The 20777-nt window shown below is 40.5% G+C and overlaps 1 protein-coding gene across 1 annotated transcript in view; it reads left to right on the forward strand.

Moving 5' to 3' along the window:
- LOC143021744 (uncharacterized) overlaps window positions 1–20777 on the forward strand; it is a 231433-nt gene that overhangs the window by 154751 nt on the left and 55905 nt on the right. Inside the window, exons 14-16 of the mRNA XM_076179439.1 lie at window positions 4537–4666; window positions 5083–5208; window positions 15103–15222. Coding sequence (XP_076035554.1) covers window positions 4537–4666; window positions 5083–5208; window positions 15103–15222 — 376 coding nt within the window. The remainder of the gene's footprint in view (window positions 1–4536; window positions 4667–5082; window positions 5209–15102; window positions 15223–20777) is intronic.

A 20777-nucleotide genomic window follows, 5' to 3' on the forward strand; every position in this document is an offset into this window, starting at 1 on the left:
TACCGACACTGGAGCAAAGAAGAGAGAGAGGTGACCTATTGACCATCTACAGAATCATGAAAGGCACAGAGGTACTCGATAGTGAGAACTTACTTAACTGGGACAAAAGAAACACAAGAGGACATGGAAAGAAAATAAAAAAACATAGCTATAGAAGAGAACTGAAGAAAAACAGTTTTCCTCATAGAGTTTTGGACACTTGGAACAAACTGGACAATGAAATAGTATGCGCAAAAACCATTCATGAGTTTAAAAACAAACTAGACACTGCAAGATACAAAGGCGGGACAACACGAGCATAGCTCCCCTTCCCGCAAAATACAACTAGGTAAATACAGTCTCCTCTTAGCATCCATTCCCAAATTTCTATTCCTCATTACACTTTTTAATCCACCAAGGCATTTACTCGCTTCTCTCAATCTACATTCTACCTTCACCTTTACTCCACCTTTTCCTGCCACATTTGCACCCAAGTATCTAAAACTATCCACTTCCTCCAGTTGCTCTCCCTTAATGCTCACTTCCAGATTACTGGGAAAATACATGGTAATCTCGATATCAAGTTAAAGTAATAATTTTCTTTTATAGAAAGGTGTTCCACTATTCAATTTCCCTTTGGGTTATTAAACAATTGCAAGAGATATTATAAACGAATAAGTAATAGTTTACGTGCTTACTCGAGTAGATGCTTACACCTCAACGTTTAACTGCAACTGTGCATTATACTTGTCACCACAATGATTTTGCCAATTGTTTGCTAACTACATTTAATGAAGAAATTACTAAATTAATGACTAAAATAACACCAAGAAGAAAGATAACAATCAAACCTTGGATAACAAATAACTTATTGAAATGCATCAATTTAAAAAATCAATTTTATAAAAAATACATTAAGTGCAACTCTGAACTTAATAAACACAATTTTATCAGATATCGTAATGTTCTCAACTCATCAATTAAATCGGCTCGCAAGCAATACTATCTCAAAAAACTTGAAGAAAATTCATCGGTTCCGAAGAAACTCTGGTCAATACTTCTTGAAGTAATTAATAAAAAGAGAAGTAATAATACTCCCAATTTGTTTATTCACAATAACAGGCAGGTAACTGACAACCATGAGATCGCTGACATGTTTAATAACTTTTTCTGTTCAATTGGTAGTTTATTGGCTGATAAGCTGCCAAATGACCCAGGAAACCCACTTCAATATATAACTCCAGTCTCATCACAATTTAGTCTCATAAAACAATCAACTCACGATATTTTGCATATTATAAATAATCTTAAAAATAAGTCCAATGGCTATGATTGCCTTAATGCAAAGATCCTTAAACCTGCTGCTCCCAAAATTATTCATTTACTCATGCATTTAATCACTTTGTGCTTTCAACAGAGTTGCTTTCCTAATGTCCTAAAAATTGCTGTAGTACACCCAATCCATAAAGATGGGCCCACATCAAACGTATCAAATTTTCGTCCGATTTCGATCCTTCCGGTATTGTCTAAAGTACTTGAAACCGTTATTTTTGAGCAATTGGTAGATTACCGTGAGTACCATGGGATCATTTTCGATAATCAATTTGGATTCTGTGAAAACCACTCAACATATATGCCTGTTGCTCTCTTACATGAATATATTGCAACTCGACTATCTAATAAAAAATATGTGCCGCAGTTTTTCTAGACATTAAGAAGGCTTTTGACACAGTTGATCATAGTATTCTATTGATGAAAATGGCTGAGTACGGAATAAGAGACTTTAAACTTCAGATGTTTCAGTCATATTTATCTAATCGTAATCAAGTTGTCTTATTTAACGGTGTTAAATCGAGATTAATGGGTGTAAGTATGGGGGTACCTCAAGGTAGTATTCTAGGTCCTATTTTGTTTTTGATTTACATTAACGATATCTATAAAGCCTGTGGTATTCCTGAATACTTACTGTTTGTAGATGATACTTCTTGATTGATTGCTTCAACTTGATTGCTTCAACAACACAAAACAATCATATAGGTGACAATACAGGTATGTTAAACGGCCAACGAACGTGGTATATCTCCTTTCTATCCCTTTTCAGCGCAACTGAGACACAACCCTGGCAACCCTACAACACGCGCAGCACAAAACAGATAAATGGAATTAAACAAATGCCAAACACAGCACAATTAACCCCAAATACCGCACACATGCTGTCAGATTATTTAACCCCCGGACCTGGCAAAACATCAGAAAGTACTAAAATCGATTAAATGACATCCTTACAATGATTCATGGAAGAACAAATTTGGGGGAGGCTTCAGCCCCCTCAGCCCCCCCCCCCTGGATCCGCGCCTGGTTGTGTGAATAGCTGTAGGGTAGTTTGCAATGATTGTGAGTGCGTGTATACCTTGTGGTCCAATGTGTTTTAGGTGGATGTTACTTATGTTATCAGGGCCACAGGCGGATGAGTGCTTGAGATTATGTATTATGTATTTTGTCTGACTGTCTATGAAGGGTGTATAGTCTGAGTCTGTGGGAAAGTCTTTCTTACGTCGAATAGTGCGTTGGTCGTCAGGGTGAGAAGTGAGATGACTTGTCTGTGCAAAATTATTTATGAGTGTGTTTGGTTGTTGTCTGTTTGAGGGTAGATTGTCTGTTGTTGTGATTATTGCTGCGTGAGAGCGTGTTGTGTTACTGTTGGATAGTGTAATGCTGTTGAGTGTTTTGTACAATTTGCTGGTGTTTGTTTTGTGATCAAGTGTATTTATAAAGTTTTGCCAATTTTGTGTTTTTTGTTCGTGTATTTTATTGGCAATCACAATGTTTAGTGTTTGTATTTGGTCTGCTATGTTTTGAGTGATAGGTGTGGGGGTATTGTATTTAAGTGTATCTCGTTGTCTGATGAGGCCTTGGATTTCTGGTGTGAAGTTGTGGTTGTGTGATTTTCTGTTGCCTCTAGGGATGTATCTCTTGTCTGCGTTTTGTATGATTGTATTTAAAGTGTGCACAGCATTGTTTATGTTTGTGATTGGTGTACTGTTAAGTGTTTCAAAATGTTGTTCTGTCTCTTCAGTAAAAGCTTCCCAGTTAGCTCTCTTGTAATTGGTATATGTGTGTCTGTGGCCAACTGGGGTGCATCTTGTTTTGGTGGTGATGATGATTGGAAGGTGGTCAGAACCAAGGGTTCCGACCACTCTCCATAATGTTGTTGGGGTTAGGCAGGGGGAGCAGAAGGTGATATCAGGAGAGGAGGGAGTGTAGAGGGCTTGGTGTGGGATATGTGTACGATTATGTGTGTTGTTCATGATAATCAATGAGTCAAACTGAGTCTGTATATCAAGCCCTCTGTCTGTGTCAGGGTTGTCGACATACCAGGCAGACAACTTGGCGTTGAAGTCACCACCCATAATCAGGTTGGGGATTGAGGCTAGTTGGCTAAATTGAGGTCTGAAGGTGTTTGGAACTGTGGGGGATGATTGGGGGGGGGAATGTACATGTTAACTATTGTCAGTGTTGATTTGTTGCCTGTGCGGATTCGAATGGATTGGATTTCTGTAGTGTTATCTGTGGTAGGGAGGAGAATTTTGGTTGTGGCACTTGTGTCCACAAAACAGATGGAGTGGTGGATCAGGGTGATGAGTCCACCGCCATTGCCGTCGGTCCGGTCTTGTCTGATGGTGGTGTAATTATGAAATGATGGTGTTTTGTGTGAGTGTCTTAGTTTTGTTTCTTGTATAATTGCAATGTGTATGTTTTGTTTAAGAAAGTGTTCGAGTTCATGTTTTTTTGTGTTAATACCGTCAATGCTGTGTTGTAATATGTTGATGTTGTGTGTTCTGTATGTGTTGTATGTTGCCATTTGGGGTTGAGGTTGGGGTGTTGATGGGGAAGGTATAGGATCTGGGTTAGAGTGGGGGAAAGGAGAGATTGGGGACAAAGGAAGGGGAGTACGATTGGGGATAAGGGCAAAGGGAAATTGGGAGTGGGTAAGGGTGCTGGCTGTGGTTGGGGAGGTGGGAGTGGGGTTACTGGAGGGCAGGTAGAACATGTCCAAGTGTTTGTGTATTGGTTTGTGTCAGCCAGTGTTGTACAAGTGAGGTGGGCCCAGTTTTTGCATATATTGCACTGAACTGAGCCCTTTGTCTGTCTGCTCGAAGTAATGGGTTTAGAGCATGTTGGGCATGTGTATTTTGTGGTGGACCCAGGATTGCTCTCTACATCTCCAGCTAAAAGTAGAAGAAGAGGGGTGATCGCCGGAAAATCACCCCTCGGTGCAGAAAAAACGTAATATTGCATGTTGAGAAAAAGGATTGTGGTACTCCCCAAGGCAGATGTAGCTCCTCCTGGGGATCGATGCCACCTGCGTAGAGCCGGTGGCCAGGGCTGGTTGCCGCTGTTTGGCCCCCAACTCTTGGGGTTGGGGGGTGGTCCCACGACGTAGACGCTGCAGCTCCAGGACCATAAATATTGTGTTGTTGGGATGTATGATTGTGTACACTGCAATCATCTAGTCATCATTCTGATATTTCTTGCTGATACTCTGGGCATTTTCAGGCACAGAGTAGCAAATTTGTGGCCAAAGGCTCTCTTACATCTGACACAGAGTCGGAAGACACCAATCTGGACACATCCAACAAGATAGAAGAGGAAGAAGACCCTGACTATGGTCTTGATCTAATTCTAGGTAAAGTATTCTATCTTCTTTTTATTTTCTTGTAATTTTTACAAGTAATGTAAAATTGAGCAGATTCTGAATAGGACCTACTAATAGCCTTGCACTGTTTTGAGGTTGTAGGTTAGTGGAATGCCAGTAATTGTGCTTTTTGTTGTAAGATGAAAATTATCCAAATGTATCATGCATTTAATTGGTTAATTAATTCTATATATCTATATTTAGGTTATTCTAGGTTAGGTTAAAATAAGTTAGGAATCATTAAATACTACCATACCAAGAGCAATTACATAATCACAGCAATGCTATCATCTTGAGTGGTGGTACTATCACCTAAATTTAATCAGATTATCAGCTTTACTGTATCAGATAATGATCAGTTATATTTCAGCACCTTAATCTAGTATATATGTACATCAAACTTTCAGCACAATTAAGCAAGGAGAAACAGAAACGCAGTAAATATGTATCTTCTGCTCCTGCTGCTACTGCTGATGCTGCAAAGGCATTTACACCCAGAAAGGAGAGTGTACAAAATATAAATCACACCACAGGTGAGTATTTTTTCACACTTGTAGAATTTTAAGTATTTAAGTCAGGAAAGAAATGTAATTTGCTCATGAAGATGTAATTTATACACCACCAATTCCAGAAGTAGGTTTTTGTCCTAGGCCCAAATGTCCACACAAGTGGTGGTTGGCAAATGTTGGATTAAGGGACCTAGGTGTCATTTGTTGTTGTTGTAACCCTGTAAAAGGTAGCTCATACATACATATACCAAAGGCTTTTTCTCCCATATAAGGGAGGTAGCCAAAGTCAAAGGTATAAATCTACTTTCACTCATTTCATCCCCATATACTCACTCCCATTTGCCACCCCTCCCTCCCACTTTCCTTGGCTCCTCTTGGATGATGGGTTATCCTTGCATCTCCCCCATTGCCCTGGGTCAGAAGTAATGTAGCAAGACATAGCACATCCACAGCAAAGCCACTTCATTTAATCGGTGAACCCCCTCTCCGTCTCCTCATGCAGAAAAAGAGAAGATGGGGGGAAAATCCCTTCAGGCTGCATCAGAATATAATTCACACTTACTCCCTCACCCCCATCCCCCACCCACTCCCTTCCATGCATCACAGCATCATCCATACACAACTATTCTCCACTCACCCCTATCTTCTGTCTTTTCCCTTCCTTCCTCAAGAGACATTCCCCTCTTTCCCAGTACCCCTTTTACCCCATCCACTCTTTCCCAGTACCCCTTTTACCCCATCCACTCTTTCCTTTCCCACCACATTCACACCCAAGTACCTAAAGCTGTTCACTTCCTCCAATCTCTCTTCCTTAATAATCACTTCCAGTTTGCTCCCTTCCTCTCCCCATGTACATCTTATCACCTTACTTTTACCCACATTTATCTTCAACTTCCTTCTTTGCACACCTTCCCAAACTTTTTCACTAACTTCCTTAATCCCTCCTCTGATCCTGCCACAACCACTGTGTCATCACAAACAACAACTGGCTTATTTCCTATTTTTCTCCATTTTCTTTAACCATCTCTAATCCCAGGCTCATTACCCTTGTGTTTACTTCTTGCACCACCCCATCCATGTATAAATTGAACAGCCAGGGCAACATAACACATCCTTGGTGAAGTCCCACCTTTACCTCAAACCACTCACTCTCTCCATTTCTAATTTTAACACAGGCTTTACTACATACATACATATATATATATATATATATATATATATATATATATATATATATATATATATATAGATATATATATATATATACATATATATATGCCAAAGGCTTTTCCTCCCCTTACATGAGGGGTAGCCAAAAAGAAAAAGGCATAGAAACCACTACACTCAACAAGCTGATCCCTCTAAAACTACTACACTCACACTTGTCCCCCTTTCCCTTGTAAAGAGGAATGATACAGGCACTCCTCCAGTCCTCCGGCACTCTACCCTCTCTAAAACAAACATTAAACAACCTCACCAGCCAGTTCACCATCACTGTACCTCCTTTCTTCAGACATTCTGCATGGCATCCATCCAACCCAGGTGCCTTACCTGCTCTCATCATCTTAACAGCTGCTTTCACTTCATCTTTCCCTATTTCTCCTCCATTTTCCTCACTCATCACTCTCATTTTCTTAGCACCTCCCATTGCAACTACCTTTCTTTCCCTATCCTCCTTCACATAAAGCAACTCCCTAAAATAGTCTGCCCACCTTCTTCTCACTGCCTTCTCTTCCATTATCATCTCTCCATCTACACCTTTTACCTTTTCTTCTCTATTCGATTTGCCTCCTCTTCCTCTTTTAATTTCTTTCCAAAACACCTTTTTATTACTTTCAAAATTTTCTGTCATACTCTTACCCCATTTCACATCTGCTCTCCTCTTTGCTTCCTTTATCTTATGCTTAACTTCCCTTCTCTTTACTTTGTACCTCTCATATGATTCCCTCGTCCTAATTTGTAGCCAATCTATGAAAGCCTGCTTTTTATCTTCTACACCCTTCTTTGCTTCCTCATCCCACCACTCACTACCCTTCCTTCTATTTCCTCCTGTCCTTCTTGTTCCACACATCCTCTTTGCACACCTTATGACTCCCTCCTTGAACCATCCCCATTCCTCCACCACTCCTAGTTTTGCTCTATCCTTTACTCCCTCCCACTCCTCTCTCAGCTTCTTCTTATACTCCTCCTTTTCTTTCTCATTTAACCCCTTCACTACGGGCCACATTACACGTCTGGCAGCATTAGCTACCAGACGTGCGATGTTGCGTCATAATACTCGCATTATAAAAAATAAAGTCACTGCTCTATCGCTCGTTCTCTTTCACCCGTGAATTTTGATAACCATAGAAAATATGATGAAGCCAGTTTACAGAGTAGGGGGGTCACGCAGGTACGACTGCAATAAATACACCCACTCCTCGTTTAACGACCTACTCGGTTAACGACAACTCGGAGTAACGACGGTCTTTATGACAGACCAATATTCGTTTAACGTAAATCTCCCGAAGTTACGACGTCGTGTACGATAATTAAGTTGGCTGAGGCAAATTTGTATGATGTTATAAATGAACTTGTACGGTGGATATTACCTGTGAGGTAAAGTGTTCTGAAGCTTAGGTCTACATTACCATCCTGCAAGCTGCAAAAACTACCTGTGGTACAATATATACCGGTAGTGGTAGATTTTTAGTTTCGACCAAGGGGGCAATATAGCAATAGAAAATTAATTATTAATTTTGTAAATTATAATGTATTAACGTAATATGCAATTTTGGGAGCGGAAATAAAAAAAAGATGCTAAAACAAATTTCGTAAGTAACGAAGTCATGTCGGATGAATGGTACACCATGTTTGTTATGATAGTTGCCGATGTCGAGGAAATGAAAGGATGATAAATTCGCCTAACCTAAACTAAACTAACCTGTGTTTGATAAATCATTACCTGCAAATTAAATGTCATCCAGCTCGTCCTCGTTGTCGTCGTCTTGAGAGATGTTGGCAGATGACAAGATGGCGTCCCGATCCTATGCTACCGACTTCGTTCATTAGCATATTTTCTTGTAGCATGGTATTTTTTACTTTCATTTCCTCCCACAAAATTGCATATTACGTTGATACATTTTAATTTGCAAAATTAATAATTAATTTTCTATTGCTATATTGTGCCCATGGTTGAAACTAAAAAAATACCCCAGTATTCAATATGGAATGTCAGCATACGTGGATTTGGTCATATACGGTAATTTCGGGAACATAACCACCGTTAATAAATAGTAAATAAAGCTTTAATGTACTGTATAAAAGAGGGAAATACACGAAAATAAAGATACATGTATTGCTGGACATTGTACATACAGTACATGTATGTATATGTATACACTTTCGCTTAACGACCAATTTGGTTAACGACGGTGCGCTGGTCCCAATTGTCGTCTTTAAACGAGGAGTGGTTGTATAATCAAGATGCCGACGTCGGCATCCTCGCGTACCCACTTGCTCCTCATGACGCCTATGTAGGCATCACCATATGGAAGGAGTTAAGCAGTTCATTCTAAATACCTCCCTATCATCTGCCCTTATCCTCTTTCTCCACCTATTCTCCACTCTCAATTTACCTTCCACCAGAAAATGATCTGATATTCCCCGACTCTCTCCCCTTAGAACATGTACATCCTTAACTCTTCCTACCATACTCCTGGTCACCACTATGTAGTCCATTAATGCTTTGTCTGCCCCCCTTCCATCTACCACCCTCTCCCATGTACACTTATGCTTGACTTTCTTCCTAAACACTGTATTTGCTATCATCAACTCTCTTTCGAGACACATCACCATCAATTCTCCACTACGATTTTTAACTGGAACTCCATACTTCCCAATCACTCTGTCTATTGGTTCATTTCCTACCCTAGCATTAAGGTCTCCCAATACAACTACATTGACATTTCTCCCTAATCCCTCTATGCACTCATTTAAATCTACCCAAAAAGCCTCCCTTTCCTCTACGCTCTTTTCACTACCAGGCCAATACGCACTTACAAAAACCCACATCTCCTTTCTCAACTTCACGTTCATCCACATCAACCTTGAAGAAACCTTCTTGCACTCCACTACATGTTTACCTATCTCTCCACTTACTAGTATACCCACCCCTTCTCTCCCTTGTCCCCTCTTCACTCCTGAGAACCTCCCAACTACACTCCCAAACTCACACTCACCCTTCCCTTTCATTTTAGTTTCACTCAAAGCCAGCACATCCATCTTTCTTCTCACAAACATACTGCCTATCTCTTCCCTTTTACTCTCATCTGTACCACATCCACACACATTAAAAGACCCAAACCTTAGGGTACTGGTTGGAAAACTCCCAGACCCTCCTATGCCTTTACTTTTTTAGGAATGTTCCCTTTGGGGCTATAGGCACAGGGCTCCTAATCCCATCCCCTGTCCTGTTTTTTTGTCGCCTCTTATGACTCAAGTGGGAAGACTTGGTGGTAGCATTCTTTTCCCCTACCACAGGGTAGGCAAAAAAAGGAAATGAATATTTAGAGAAATGGTACAGAATGGTAACAAGGGGTTGGGGGACAGTATAACAGAGGGACAGTCATAGTATAAAATTGTCATCATTTTTCTATGTACAGAGTTTTCCTCTATCACAGACAAAATGATGTGTGACTCTGGTCCATAGGGGCACCCCATATAGACCCTAAAGTATCAACTGCATGCTACTTTTGCCACAATAGTATGCAGCCAATACCCCAGACAGGCTTTACTACTCTCATAAAAACTCTTGACTGCTCTAAATAGCTTTCCTCCTATCCCATATATCTGCACTACCTCCCACAGTGCCTTCCTGTCTACCATGTCATAAGCGTTTTCCAAATCCATAAATGTCCTAAAAACATCCTTACCTTTTCCTAAAGCTTTCTCACAAATCTGCCTGACCACAAAAATTTGATCCACACAACCCCTACCTGTCCTAAACCTACACTGTTTTTCACCAATTACTCCCTCTGTTCCTCTCATAATCCTCTCAATCAAAACCCTCCCATAAGCCTTCCCAACTTCAATCAACAAACTTATCCCTCTGAAACTACTGCACTCACACTTGTCCCCTTTTCCTTTGTGAAGCAGAACTATACAGGCAGCCCTCCAGCACTCTACCCTCTTTTAAAGAAACATTAAACAACCTCACCAGTCAGTCCACCATCACTGTACCACCATTTTTTAGACACTGCATGACACCCTTCTAACATAGGTGCCTTACCTGCTCTCATCATTTTAACCACTTCAGTACAACTCAAATTCTCATGCGCAGCATTGGCTGCCATATGTAATTTGCATCAAACTACTTGCATTATGAAATGTAAAGTCACTGCTGTATTACTCATTCTCTTTTACTCAGAGTAATAATAAACATAGAAAACATGATCAAACCAGTTCACAGAATCCAGGGGTAACTCATGTATAACTACAAAAATATATAATCAAGACACTGACACCAGCATCCTCGTGTACCCTATCGCACCTCATGACACTAATGTAGGCGTCATCGTACCAAATTGGTTAATAACTTCTTTCACCTCATCTTTCCTTATTTCTCCTCCATTTTCCTCATTCATCACTCATTTTCATAGTGTTCCCAGTGCAACTACCTTTCCCACCCTGTCCTCCTTCACATTTAGCAACTCCCTAAGATACTCTGCCCATCTTCCTCTTATTGCTGTCCCTTCCATTATCATTTTTCCATCTGCACATTTTACTTTTTCTCCTCTACTTGATTTGCTTTCCCTTCCTCTCTTGTTATTACTTTAAAAATTTTTGTCATACTCTTACCCCATTTCACATCTGCTCTCCTCTTTGCCTCCTTTATCTTATGCTTTATTTCTCTTTTCTTTGGGTCTTTCATGTGATCCTCTCATCCTGTTTTATAGCCAATCTGTGAATCATCATTTCTTCTCTTCTACAACCTTCTTTGCTTCATCATCCCACCACTCACTACCCTTCCTTCTATTTTCTCCCATCCTCCTTGTTCCACACACCATCTTTGCATACCTTGTGACTCCCTCCTTGAAACATTCCTATTCCTCCTTCTCTCCTAGTTCTACTCTATCCTTCACTCTTCTCTCAGCTTCTTGTACTCCTCCTCCTTTTCTTTCTCATTTAAGCAGTTTACCATAAGCACCTTCCTACCTTCTATCCTTTTCCTTTTTCTTCATCTATCCTCCACTCTCAACTTACCTTCCACCAAAAAGACGGTCTGATATTCCACTCTCTCCCCTTAGAACATGTACATCCAAAGCTCTTCCTACCCATTAAAGCTCTATCTACCACCCCTCCATCCACCACCTTCTCCCATGTGTACTTATGCTTGACTTTCTTCCTAAACACTGTATTTGCTATCATAAACTTGCTAGACACATCACCATCATCTTTCCACTCCAATTTTTTCCTGGAACTCCACACTTCCCAACCACTCTGTCAATTGGTTTGACTCCATCTCTAGTAATACATTTTCACAATACCACTACATTGACATTTCTCCCAAAACCTTCTATGCACTCATTTAAATTAATCCAAAAAGCCTCCCTTTCCTCTATACTCTTCTCACTACTGGACCCATATGCACTTACAAAGACCCACATCTCCTTTCCCAATTTCACCTTCATCCAAATTAACCTTGAAAAAACCTCCTTTCACTCAACCACACTCTTACCTATCTCTTCACTTACTACTATAGCCACCCCTTCTCTCCCTCATCCTCTCCTCAATCCTGACACCCTCCTGATTACACTCCCAAACTCAAACTCTCCCCTCCCTTTCAACTTACTTTACCTCAATACCAGCACATCCATCTTTCTTCTCACAAACATACTTCCTTTTTTTTTTTTTTCCTTTCTTTCTTTTTCTTTTCTTTGGGGCTACAGAGAGTAGGTTGCCTAATCCATTGCCCGTTCCATTTTTGTCACCTATTACAACTCCAGTGGGAGCACTCGGTGGTAGTATTTTTCCTCCCCTACCACAGGGGTCAGCGAAAAAGGAAATAAATATTCAGTAAAGTGGTACAAGACACTATTAAGAGTGGTGGAACAGTATAACAGAGGGACAGTCACAGTATAATAAAGTAGCATAATTTCTTTATGAATAGAGATTTCTTGTGTCAGACAAAATGATCTGTGGCTCTGGTCCATATAGACCCTAAAGTATGAGCTGTATACTACTGAGCAGCTTTTAACCCCACAATAATGTGCAGCCAACACCCCTAAATGGGGAAAAGATAGCTAAATAATGATAATTACCTCAAGTTTCTCTTGCTGAAAATGCACAGCCCACAGTTCTTGGGTCTTCTCAAACACTCAGGAAAGAAACATGGGACTGTTGTGATTATCTCATTAGTTGTGGGACTTTCTGTCACCTCTAGCTTATAGCAGAAGAGCTGTTGTTGTTGTTGTTCCCTAGACTGTCTGTCCGAGCAGTCCCGTCTCCCCAAGGAATGCCATAGCCGAAACTGGGTTTTCCCACAAATCCTTTATAGAGCGTATGTTGTGTTGTTTGCGTGCATGATTGTGTATAATGCAGTCTTCCATTATGTGTTGTATGGTATGGGGTGAAGTGTTACATCCTGGGCAGCTGTTCACAATGCGGTCATCCAGCCTCTTCTGGTAGCTTAGAAGTGCTGGGTGGTGACCGCACTGCAGTCTGGCCAAGTGGACTCTGTCCTTTCGTGGGAGAGAGGATTCAGAAGGGTGGATATCAGGGGGTCTGGCATGCAGCAGTGTGTTGTCTTTCAGTGTGTTAATGGAGCGGTGAGTGATATGATTATGAATATGTTTCCGGAGGCTGGTATTTGGTGGTTGTGGAGGAAGAGAAGAGAGTATCTGTGCGTGATAAAGGTCTTTGGGTGTTGTTTTAATGTTTCTTGGTGTGTGTGGGTGTTCTGCTATGTAGTGTAGTAGGTGTAATGTGTTTGTGGTGGCTGTGGCAAGTGTTTGTGTGCCTCTCATGTCGAGGTGGTCCTTGACTTTGAGCTGTTGTTGGTTGTCCTATGAAAAAGTGGAGAAAATACAGTCAAAAAAAATCCTGGGCCCTATCCAGAGACTGAACATCAGTGCCACAGGGCTGCGCCTTCATAGGGAGGTGAGGATGTTGACAGGGTTCGAAGATGGATGGTAGGTAGATGATTTTTTCCATTATCCATCTTGCAGGACCACCACTTACCTGTCATTGGTCCCAGGGTTGCTATGGATCTAAATGAACTTATCTTACAGTGGCTAGAGAAAATAATGGTTCAGTTTAACATTGTAAAAAGAAAAAACACCTCATTATTTTCTAGCCACTGAACATTGCAGAAAAATACTGAAAATTATAAAACTTGGGTTAAATTGAAATACATTTGACTATTCAATGGGCAGAGGCCACCCCCACCCCATTTTAGGAGAACCTGTTGAGTGGTTTACTCCCACCACTCCATCATATGGTGACCCTGCACCTGATCCATTTGAAATGATTTATGAAGGAGATGAGAAAAACATTCCTTTAGGCTCCATCATCCTTTCATTCTTCTACAGTTTCCCTCTATTCTTTCCTATTTTTTGTAGTCTCTCTTTCATGCTTGACAGACATTCCATATGCATCCAAAGCTTTCTTTACCTCATCCATCCGCCTCTTGAGCTCACTATCCACTTCTGCTTCCCGTTGTCTTTTTGGAAATCTTTCATCACCCATTCTCTCTACCCAAACCACCTGCACACTTTGACATAACCTGTACAAGAGCCCTCTTTCCACCCCAGTTTTCTGCCTCACCTCCACATTTCTTACTCTCTATCCATGTAACAAGTTTCTCAAAAACTTCAACTCAAAAAACATTCAGACTTCCTGGGTAAGAACTTTATTCAACTTTGACTGTGCATTTGTCCTTATTTACCAGTTTCTCATAACACTTTTCATGCCAACAAGACTTATACTTGCTTCTTTTACTCAGTAATTCACCTTCAAATCCACTCCTTCATTGATTGCCACATGACCTCAGAAACTTACACTTCACTTTGTCCAGCTTCTTACCCTTCACATTCACATTTTACAAGAAACCTGTTCTCCAGTTCAAGTCATCATTATTTTACACTACTTCACATTATTATAGCACAGACAGCAGTTAAATTTTTTCTTCTTGGAGTGACTTACGGACCACTGCAGCCACCACAAACACATCACACCTGCTACACTACATAGCAGAACACCCACACACACCAAGAAACATTAAAACAACACCCAAAGACCTGTATCACACACATATACTCTCTTCTCTTCCTCCACAACCACCAAATACCAGCCACCGGAAACATATTCATAATCATATCACTCACCGCTCCATTAACACACTGAAAGACAACACACTGCTGCATGCCAGACCCCCTGACATCCACCCTTCTAAATCCTCTCTCCCACAAAAGGACAGAGTCCACCTGGCCAGACTGCGGTGCGGCCACCACCCAGCACTTCTAAGCTACCAGAAGAGGCTGGATGACCGCATTGTGAACAGCTGCCCAGGATGTAACACTTCACCCCATACCATACAACACATAATGGAAGACTGCATTATACACAATCATGCATGCAGACAACACAACATACACTCTATAAAGGATTTGTGGAAAAACCTAGTTTCGGCTATGGCATTCCTTGGGGAGACGGGACTGGTCGGAGAGACAATCTAGGGAACGATAACAACAACAACTAGTGTCAGATACCCCTCTGGTTGCAGGTCATGTGCAAGAGAGTACTACCAAAACAACTGATGGATTGATGGATTGTCATAACTTCCTTTGCTACTTTTAAGTGCTGCCATTTGTTCTTTTTATGTCACATCCCACTGATGTCAAGATTGTTCAGCATAATATATCCTTCATCTCTGTGCAGCTGGTACAGCACCAACATTTGAAGCTACACAACCACATATCATCCCGGGTGTGGATTTTGCTGATCGAGTGTCCGGGATCAACCAGTACCTGCTGCAGCTCTGGTCTGGATACTTTGGAGGTATGTTGGTTCTGCAGATATGCTTAATGAGTTTGGTTGATATTTTGTGCCAAAATCAGTTAAATTCAGTGATGGTAGGGATGGTTTGGATGTCATACTAGGAGTTTATGATACTGGCAACAACAGCAAACCTCCCTCCACATTGGCCCATAAGTCACTCAAGGAAGAAATTTTGTAGTGTTATCTGTGCCATGTTATTGTTAGGGAGTGTAAAATTAGGTGTTTGTGTCTGTGCATTCAGATTGGGTTGATGGTTTCAGTTACCAGGCCAAATCTGTCAGTGGCTGGTTACATCCATACAATAGAAGTGGTAAGTTATGGGGAAACAAGTTTCTTTGCAGTCCTTTAACTACTTCAGTTTGAGTCAAATTCTCATGCACAGCATCGGCTGCCATGTGAACAATGCGTCACACTCCTCGCATTATAGAATATAAAGTCACAGTTGTCTTACTCATTCTGGATGGATTGGCGCGAGAGGTGAATGCAAGGATAGTGGGTCAGGGGTTGGAGATGATTAAAGAAAATGGAGAGAAGTGGGAGGTGAGCCAGTTGTTATTTGCTGACGACACTGCACTTGTAGCAGGATCAGAGGAGGTATTGAGGAAGTTAGTGACTAAGTTTGAGAAGGTGTGTGAAAGAAGGAAGCTGAAGATAAATGTGGGCAAAAGTAAGGTGATGAAATGTACAAGGTGAGAGAGTGACAGCAGGCTGGAACTGAGCATAAAGGGTGAAAGACTGGAGGAAATGGATAGTTTTAGATACTTGGGTGTGAATATGGCAGGAAAGGGAGGAGTGGAGGTAGAATGTAGATTGAGAGAAGCGAGTAAATGCCTTGGTGGATTAAAAAGTGTAATGAGAAATAGACATCTGGGAATGGATGCTAAGAGGAGGTTATATGAAGGAGTGATTGTGCCAACAGCACTGTACGGGGCAGAAACATGGAACATAAGAGAGGAAGAGAGGAGGAGTTTGAATGTGTTTGAGATGAAATGTCTGAGAAGTATGATAGGTGTTACTAGGCTGGATAGAGTGAGAAATGAGTCGGTGAGGAGGAGAACAGGGGTGGAAAGGGAGCTGGGAGATAGGGTTGATGAAAGAGTATTGGGATGGTTTGGACACATGGAAAGAATGAGCGAAGAAAGATTAATGAAAGAAGTGTGGAAGGCAGAGGTGGAAGGAGTGAATATGAGGGGGCATCCTAGGATGAGATGGATGGATGGGGTGAAAGGGGCATTACAAAAGAGAGGAATGTCTGTTGGGGTGAATGGAGAAGGGTTGTGTATGGATGATGCTGTGATGCATGAGGGGGAGTGGGTGGGGGATGGGGGGTGAGGAAGTATGTATGGGAAAAAAAATTGACGCAGCCCGAAGGGATTTCTCCTCGTCTTCTCTTTTTCTGCATGAGGGGACGGAGAGGAGGGGTCGCCGAATTTATGAAGTGGCCTTGCTGTGTCTTGCGACACTGCTTCTGACCCAGGGCAGTGGACAGGATGCAGGGATGACCCGTCATCCAGGAGGTTCCAAGATAAGAGGGAGGGAGGAGGGTGGAGGGGAGTGGAATCTATAGGAAATGGAATGGGTGAGAGTGGTTTCTATGCCCTTTTCTTTTTGGCTACCCCCCATGTAATGGAGAAAAAGCCTTTGGTATATGTATGTATGTATGTAATAATAAACACAGAAAACATGATCAAACCAGTTCACAAAATCCGGGGATATTTCACGTACATCTACAAAATATATATAAGCAAGATGCCAATGCTGGCATCCTCGAGTACCCACTCACACCTCATGATGCCTACGTAGGTGTCATCGTACCAAAGTGGTTAAGGCATAAGCAAGTAAAGAGATGTAGTGCTATCTGTGCCATGTTAATGTTGGGGAGTGTAAAATTAGGTGTTTGTGTCTGCATTCAGATTGGGTTGATAGTTTCTGTTACCAGGCCAAATCTGTGTCAATGGCATGGTTACATCCATACAATAGAAGTGGTAAGTTATGGGGAAACACAAGTTTCTACAGTCTTTTAACCACCTCAGTTTGAGTCAAATTCTTGTAATTGGCTGCCATATGAACAATGCATCACACTACTCGCATTATGAAATATAAAATCATTGTTGTCTTACTCATTCCCTTTTACTCTAAGTAATAATAAACACAGAAAACATTATCAAACCAGTTCACAAAATCCGGGGGTAACTCACGTACATCTACAAAATATATATACTGTATAAGCAAGACACCAATGCCGGCATCCTTGAGTACCCACTTGCACCTCATGACACCTACATAAGTGTCATCATACCAAAGTGGTTAAGGCATAAGTAGGTAAAGAGATGTTTTTTGAATTTGAGTGGGATGGGTTAAGGGTGGGGATATGCTATGAGTTGGTCAACCCCCTTATAAGGGGGACAGGGCCTTTTAGTATTTACCTAAATATACCTAATTGTAGTATATAGGAAAGGAGTAATGCTCATTAGGTCCTGTCTCCTGTTCTCTAATTTTCTAACATACCTAGACTCAAATTCATGTACAGTTCCAACTGTATATATTTATATGTGAGTGTAGGATGTGCAGCTTACTATGATTTGCAGTGATTTTATGTTAACCATATAAGATAAGGCCACCTCCCGTATAATCAAGAAAGGGACTTTTGGTATATGTATGTAGAAAAGCTCTAATGCTCTGGATGCTCACTGGCCAGGTATGTTTTGGCATTGTTACTTGCAGTGAAGGTTGAGGTGATGGTAGTTTGAACCCTATCACCAGCAAGTTGAAATAAGGGCATTGTTCATTAAATCCATGCTACAAACTTCCTGATAGGGGGGAGTTTGTGATGTTAACCTCTTCAGTATGAGTCAAATTCTCGCACACAGCATCAGATGAAATGTGATCTCCCCCCATGAGCGAGATACTAATAACACAAAAAGAAATAATGGAACATCTATCAAACCTTGACGTCAGGAAATCACATGGCCTGGACAGAATTGCAAATTGGATTATAAAAGAATGCAAAGAAGAACTAATGGAAAAAATACATAACATAATAAGTTGCTCACTTAAGGGGATCGTCCATCAGAAAATCACGAAAAAAGTGTTGCTCATAAGCTGTCTCGTGGCTGAGTATGGAATCTGTATCTTGATTTTTACTAACTAAAAAAAATATAATACAGTACCCCCCACCCTACTGTGGCTGGGTCGTGTGCGCTGCATACTGCATATTACGTTTTCTGTTACATATATTTGCTAACAAAAGAAGCTGTGTATTTTGCACAATGTTTATGCTTTTGTATGATAAATAATAGCATACGAGCTAATATGTTGACATGTTGTGACAGATGCTGTGACAGTTGACACAGTATTATGGGAAGGCAATACGTGATTGTGTGAATACTGACGTTCAGACAATGGGTAAAGCTATCATGGCCTCCTACCTGCATTCTGTCAGCACAGATGAGAAGCCATTGCATTCTTACTATCCTAAGGGAGAAGACTCGTGGTATTTTTTTCCAGAGAGCACTAGCCAGGCAAGAGGAACCCGAGTCTCACAGAGTCAAGAAGCCGTTCCTGGCGAAGATTCCCACTGAGAAGCAGAAATTCATCCTGGCAATATATCAAGACCTCACCTTTACAGAGCTTTTAGAGAAATGCCTCAAGGGAAGGACGCAAAACCAAAATGAAAGCTTCCATGCAAAGATCTTGGCTTTGAGTTCAAAGAGGAAGTTTGCATCAGCAGCTAGAGTTCAATTCTGTGCTCAAGTTGCAATTCTCAACCACATCTTTGGTTATGAACTTGCATATATGCCATCAGCAAGAGGGACAACAACCAGTGATGCCATAAAACAGCTTAGGATGGCAGATAAAGATCGTCTGTCGCCAAAGAAAAGGAAAAGTGCAATATAACTGGTGGATACTAACTGGATTCATCATATAAACCTGTAATTAATCAAAAGCTGGCAACAAAGAGTAGGGTTGTGCCTATGATACCCTTTCAACACCATAACATCCTAAATGATGAAAGGGGACCAGTAACCATGAACAAAAAAACTATGACGCTCATTCCTGAAAAACTTGATTTTTGCACATTTAACTTGATTCATATCCAAAACGCCTTCACTGATTTTTAACTGCAAATCCTTTTCGGATTCAGCATAATTGGGAAAACATTTGGAGGCAGATTTATGTCCTGTCAAGGACTAGTAGGATTTTTTCATATATACATTTTGTTTTTTTGTTTTTTGTTTTTTGCTTTTTTCATCAACTTATTGGATTTTTTTTTCTCATAACAGACTGATCAGAACATCATAATTCTGCCTCCATTTCTTCATCAATCTTAGCCCATTATAAAGACAAAAAATAATCAATATCCAGTCAAAGATCTTTCCTCTGAATCAATTCCAAATTTTCAAAAATTACCCCTCAAAAAAAAAAAAAAAAAAAATCACAATCAAAAAAGTATAAGCATAAATGACTTGAAAACTCGGTGGTATCTTCTCTGAGACAAGACAGTTACTAGGAAAAAAGCTCAGCCACTTTCACCCCAAACTAAAAAAGTTCGATTTTCTAATGGACTGTACTAAGTCCGTGTCTGTCTATCTTATGTCCTAAGTAAATGACACTGTCTTGCAAGAACTTACATTTTTCAAGTTTTACTTTTAACCCTGCTTCTCCTAGTCTTGAGAATATCAAATCTAATTTCTTAAAGTGCTCCACTGCAGTCTGAGAAACTATTAAAATGTCATCTAGAAATACACTGGCAGTGTTTCCTAACAATCCATCTAGAATAGTATTCATTAATCTCATGTAAGTTAATGGACTATTACATAACCCAAATGGCATTCTCTTGAACTCATAATGTCCTATTGTAGTAGAAAATGCTGTAAACTCTCTTGAATCTTCATGCAATTCTATTTGCCAAAAAGCTGATTTGATATCTATAGTACTAAAATATCTATTCTCAGTTCCCAAACTTCTCAAAATGTCACCGATAATGGGTAATGGTAACCTATCATGAATGGTGTGCTTATTCAATTCCCTGTAATCAATAACTGGGCGCATAGTTCCATCAGACTTTGGTACTAAGATCAATGGAAAATTCCACTCACTTTTACTATGTTCAATAATATCCTGTGATAACATTTAAGTGATGAGTTTATCTACTACAGCTAATTTAGAGTGAGGAACTCTGTAGGCTGGTATGTAGATAGGTTGTGTTCCTGGTTTTAACTTAATGTGATGTTTTAAAACAGTTGTTTTGCCTAAGGCGTCCCCCGGCAAAGCAATTGCTTTTTTGTGTTTCACCAGCAAAGCAAATAAAGCTTCATCCAACTCAGGGCAATTAGTTGATTGTAATAATTCTTTATATCTATTTCTTAAGTCTATTCCTTCTTGAACTGAACAAATTGATGAAGTTGGTAATTCCATCTTCTCACTAGTCTCATTTAAAATCTTAATAGGTTTAGTACACACCTGAATACATCCTATTTGTGTACCTTTCTTTAAAACTATCTCTTTATTCATAGTATTAATTACTAATACTTCTACTCTGTTCTTATTTGTCT

Source organism: Oratosquilla oratoria, chromosome 42 (assembly GCF_046742065.1).
Source record: "Oratosquilla oratoria isolate Oo_2021 chromosome 42, ASM4674206v1, whole genome shotgun sequence".
NCBI classification, from domain to species: domain Eukaryota; kingdom Metazoa; phylum Arthropoda; class Malacostraca; order Stomatopoda; family Squillidae; genus Oratosquilla; species Oratosquilla oratoria.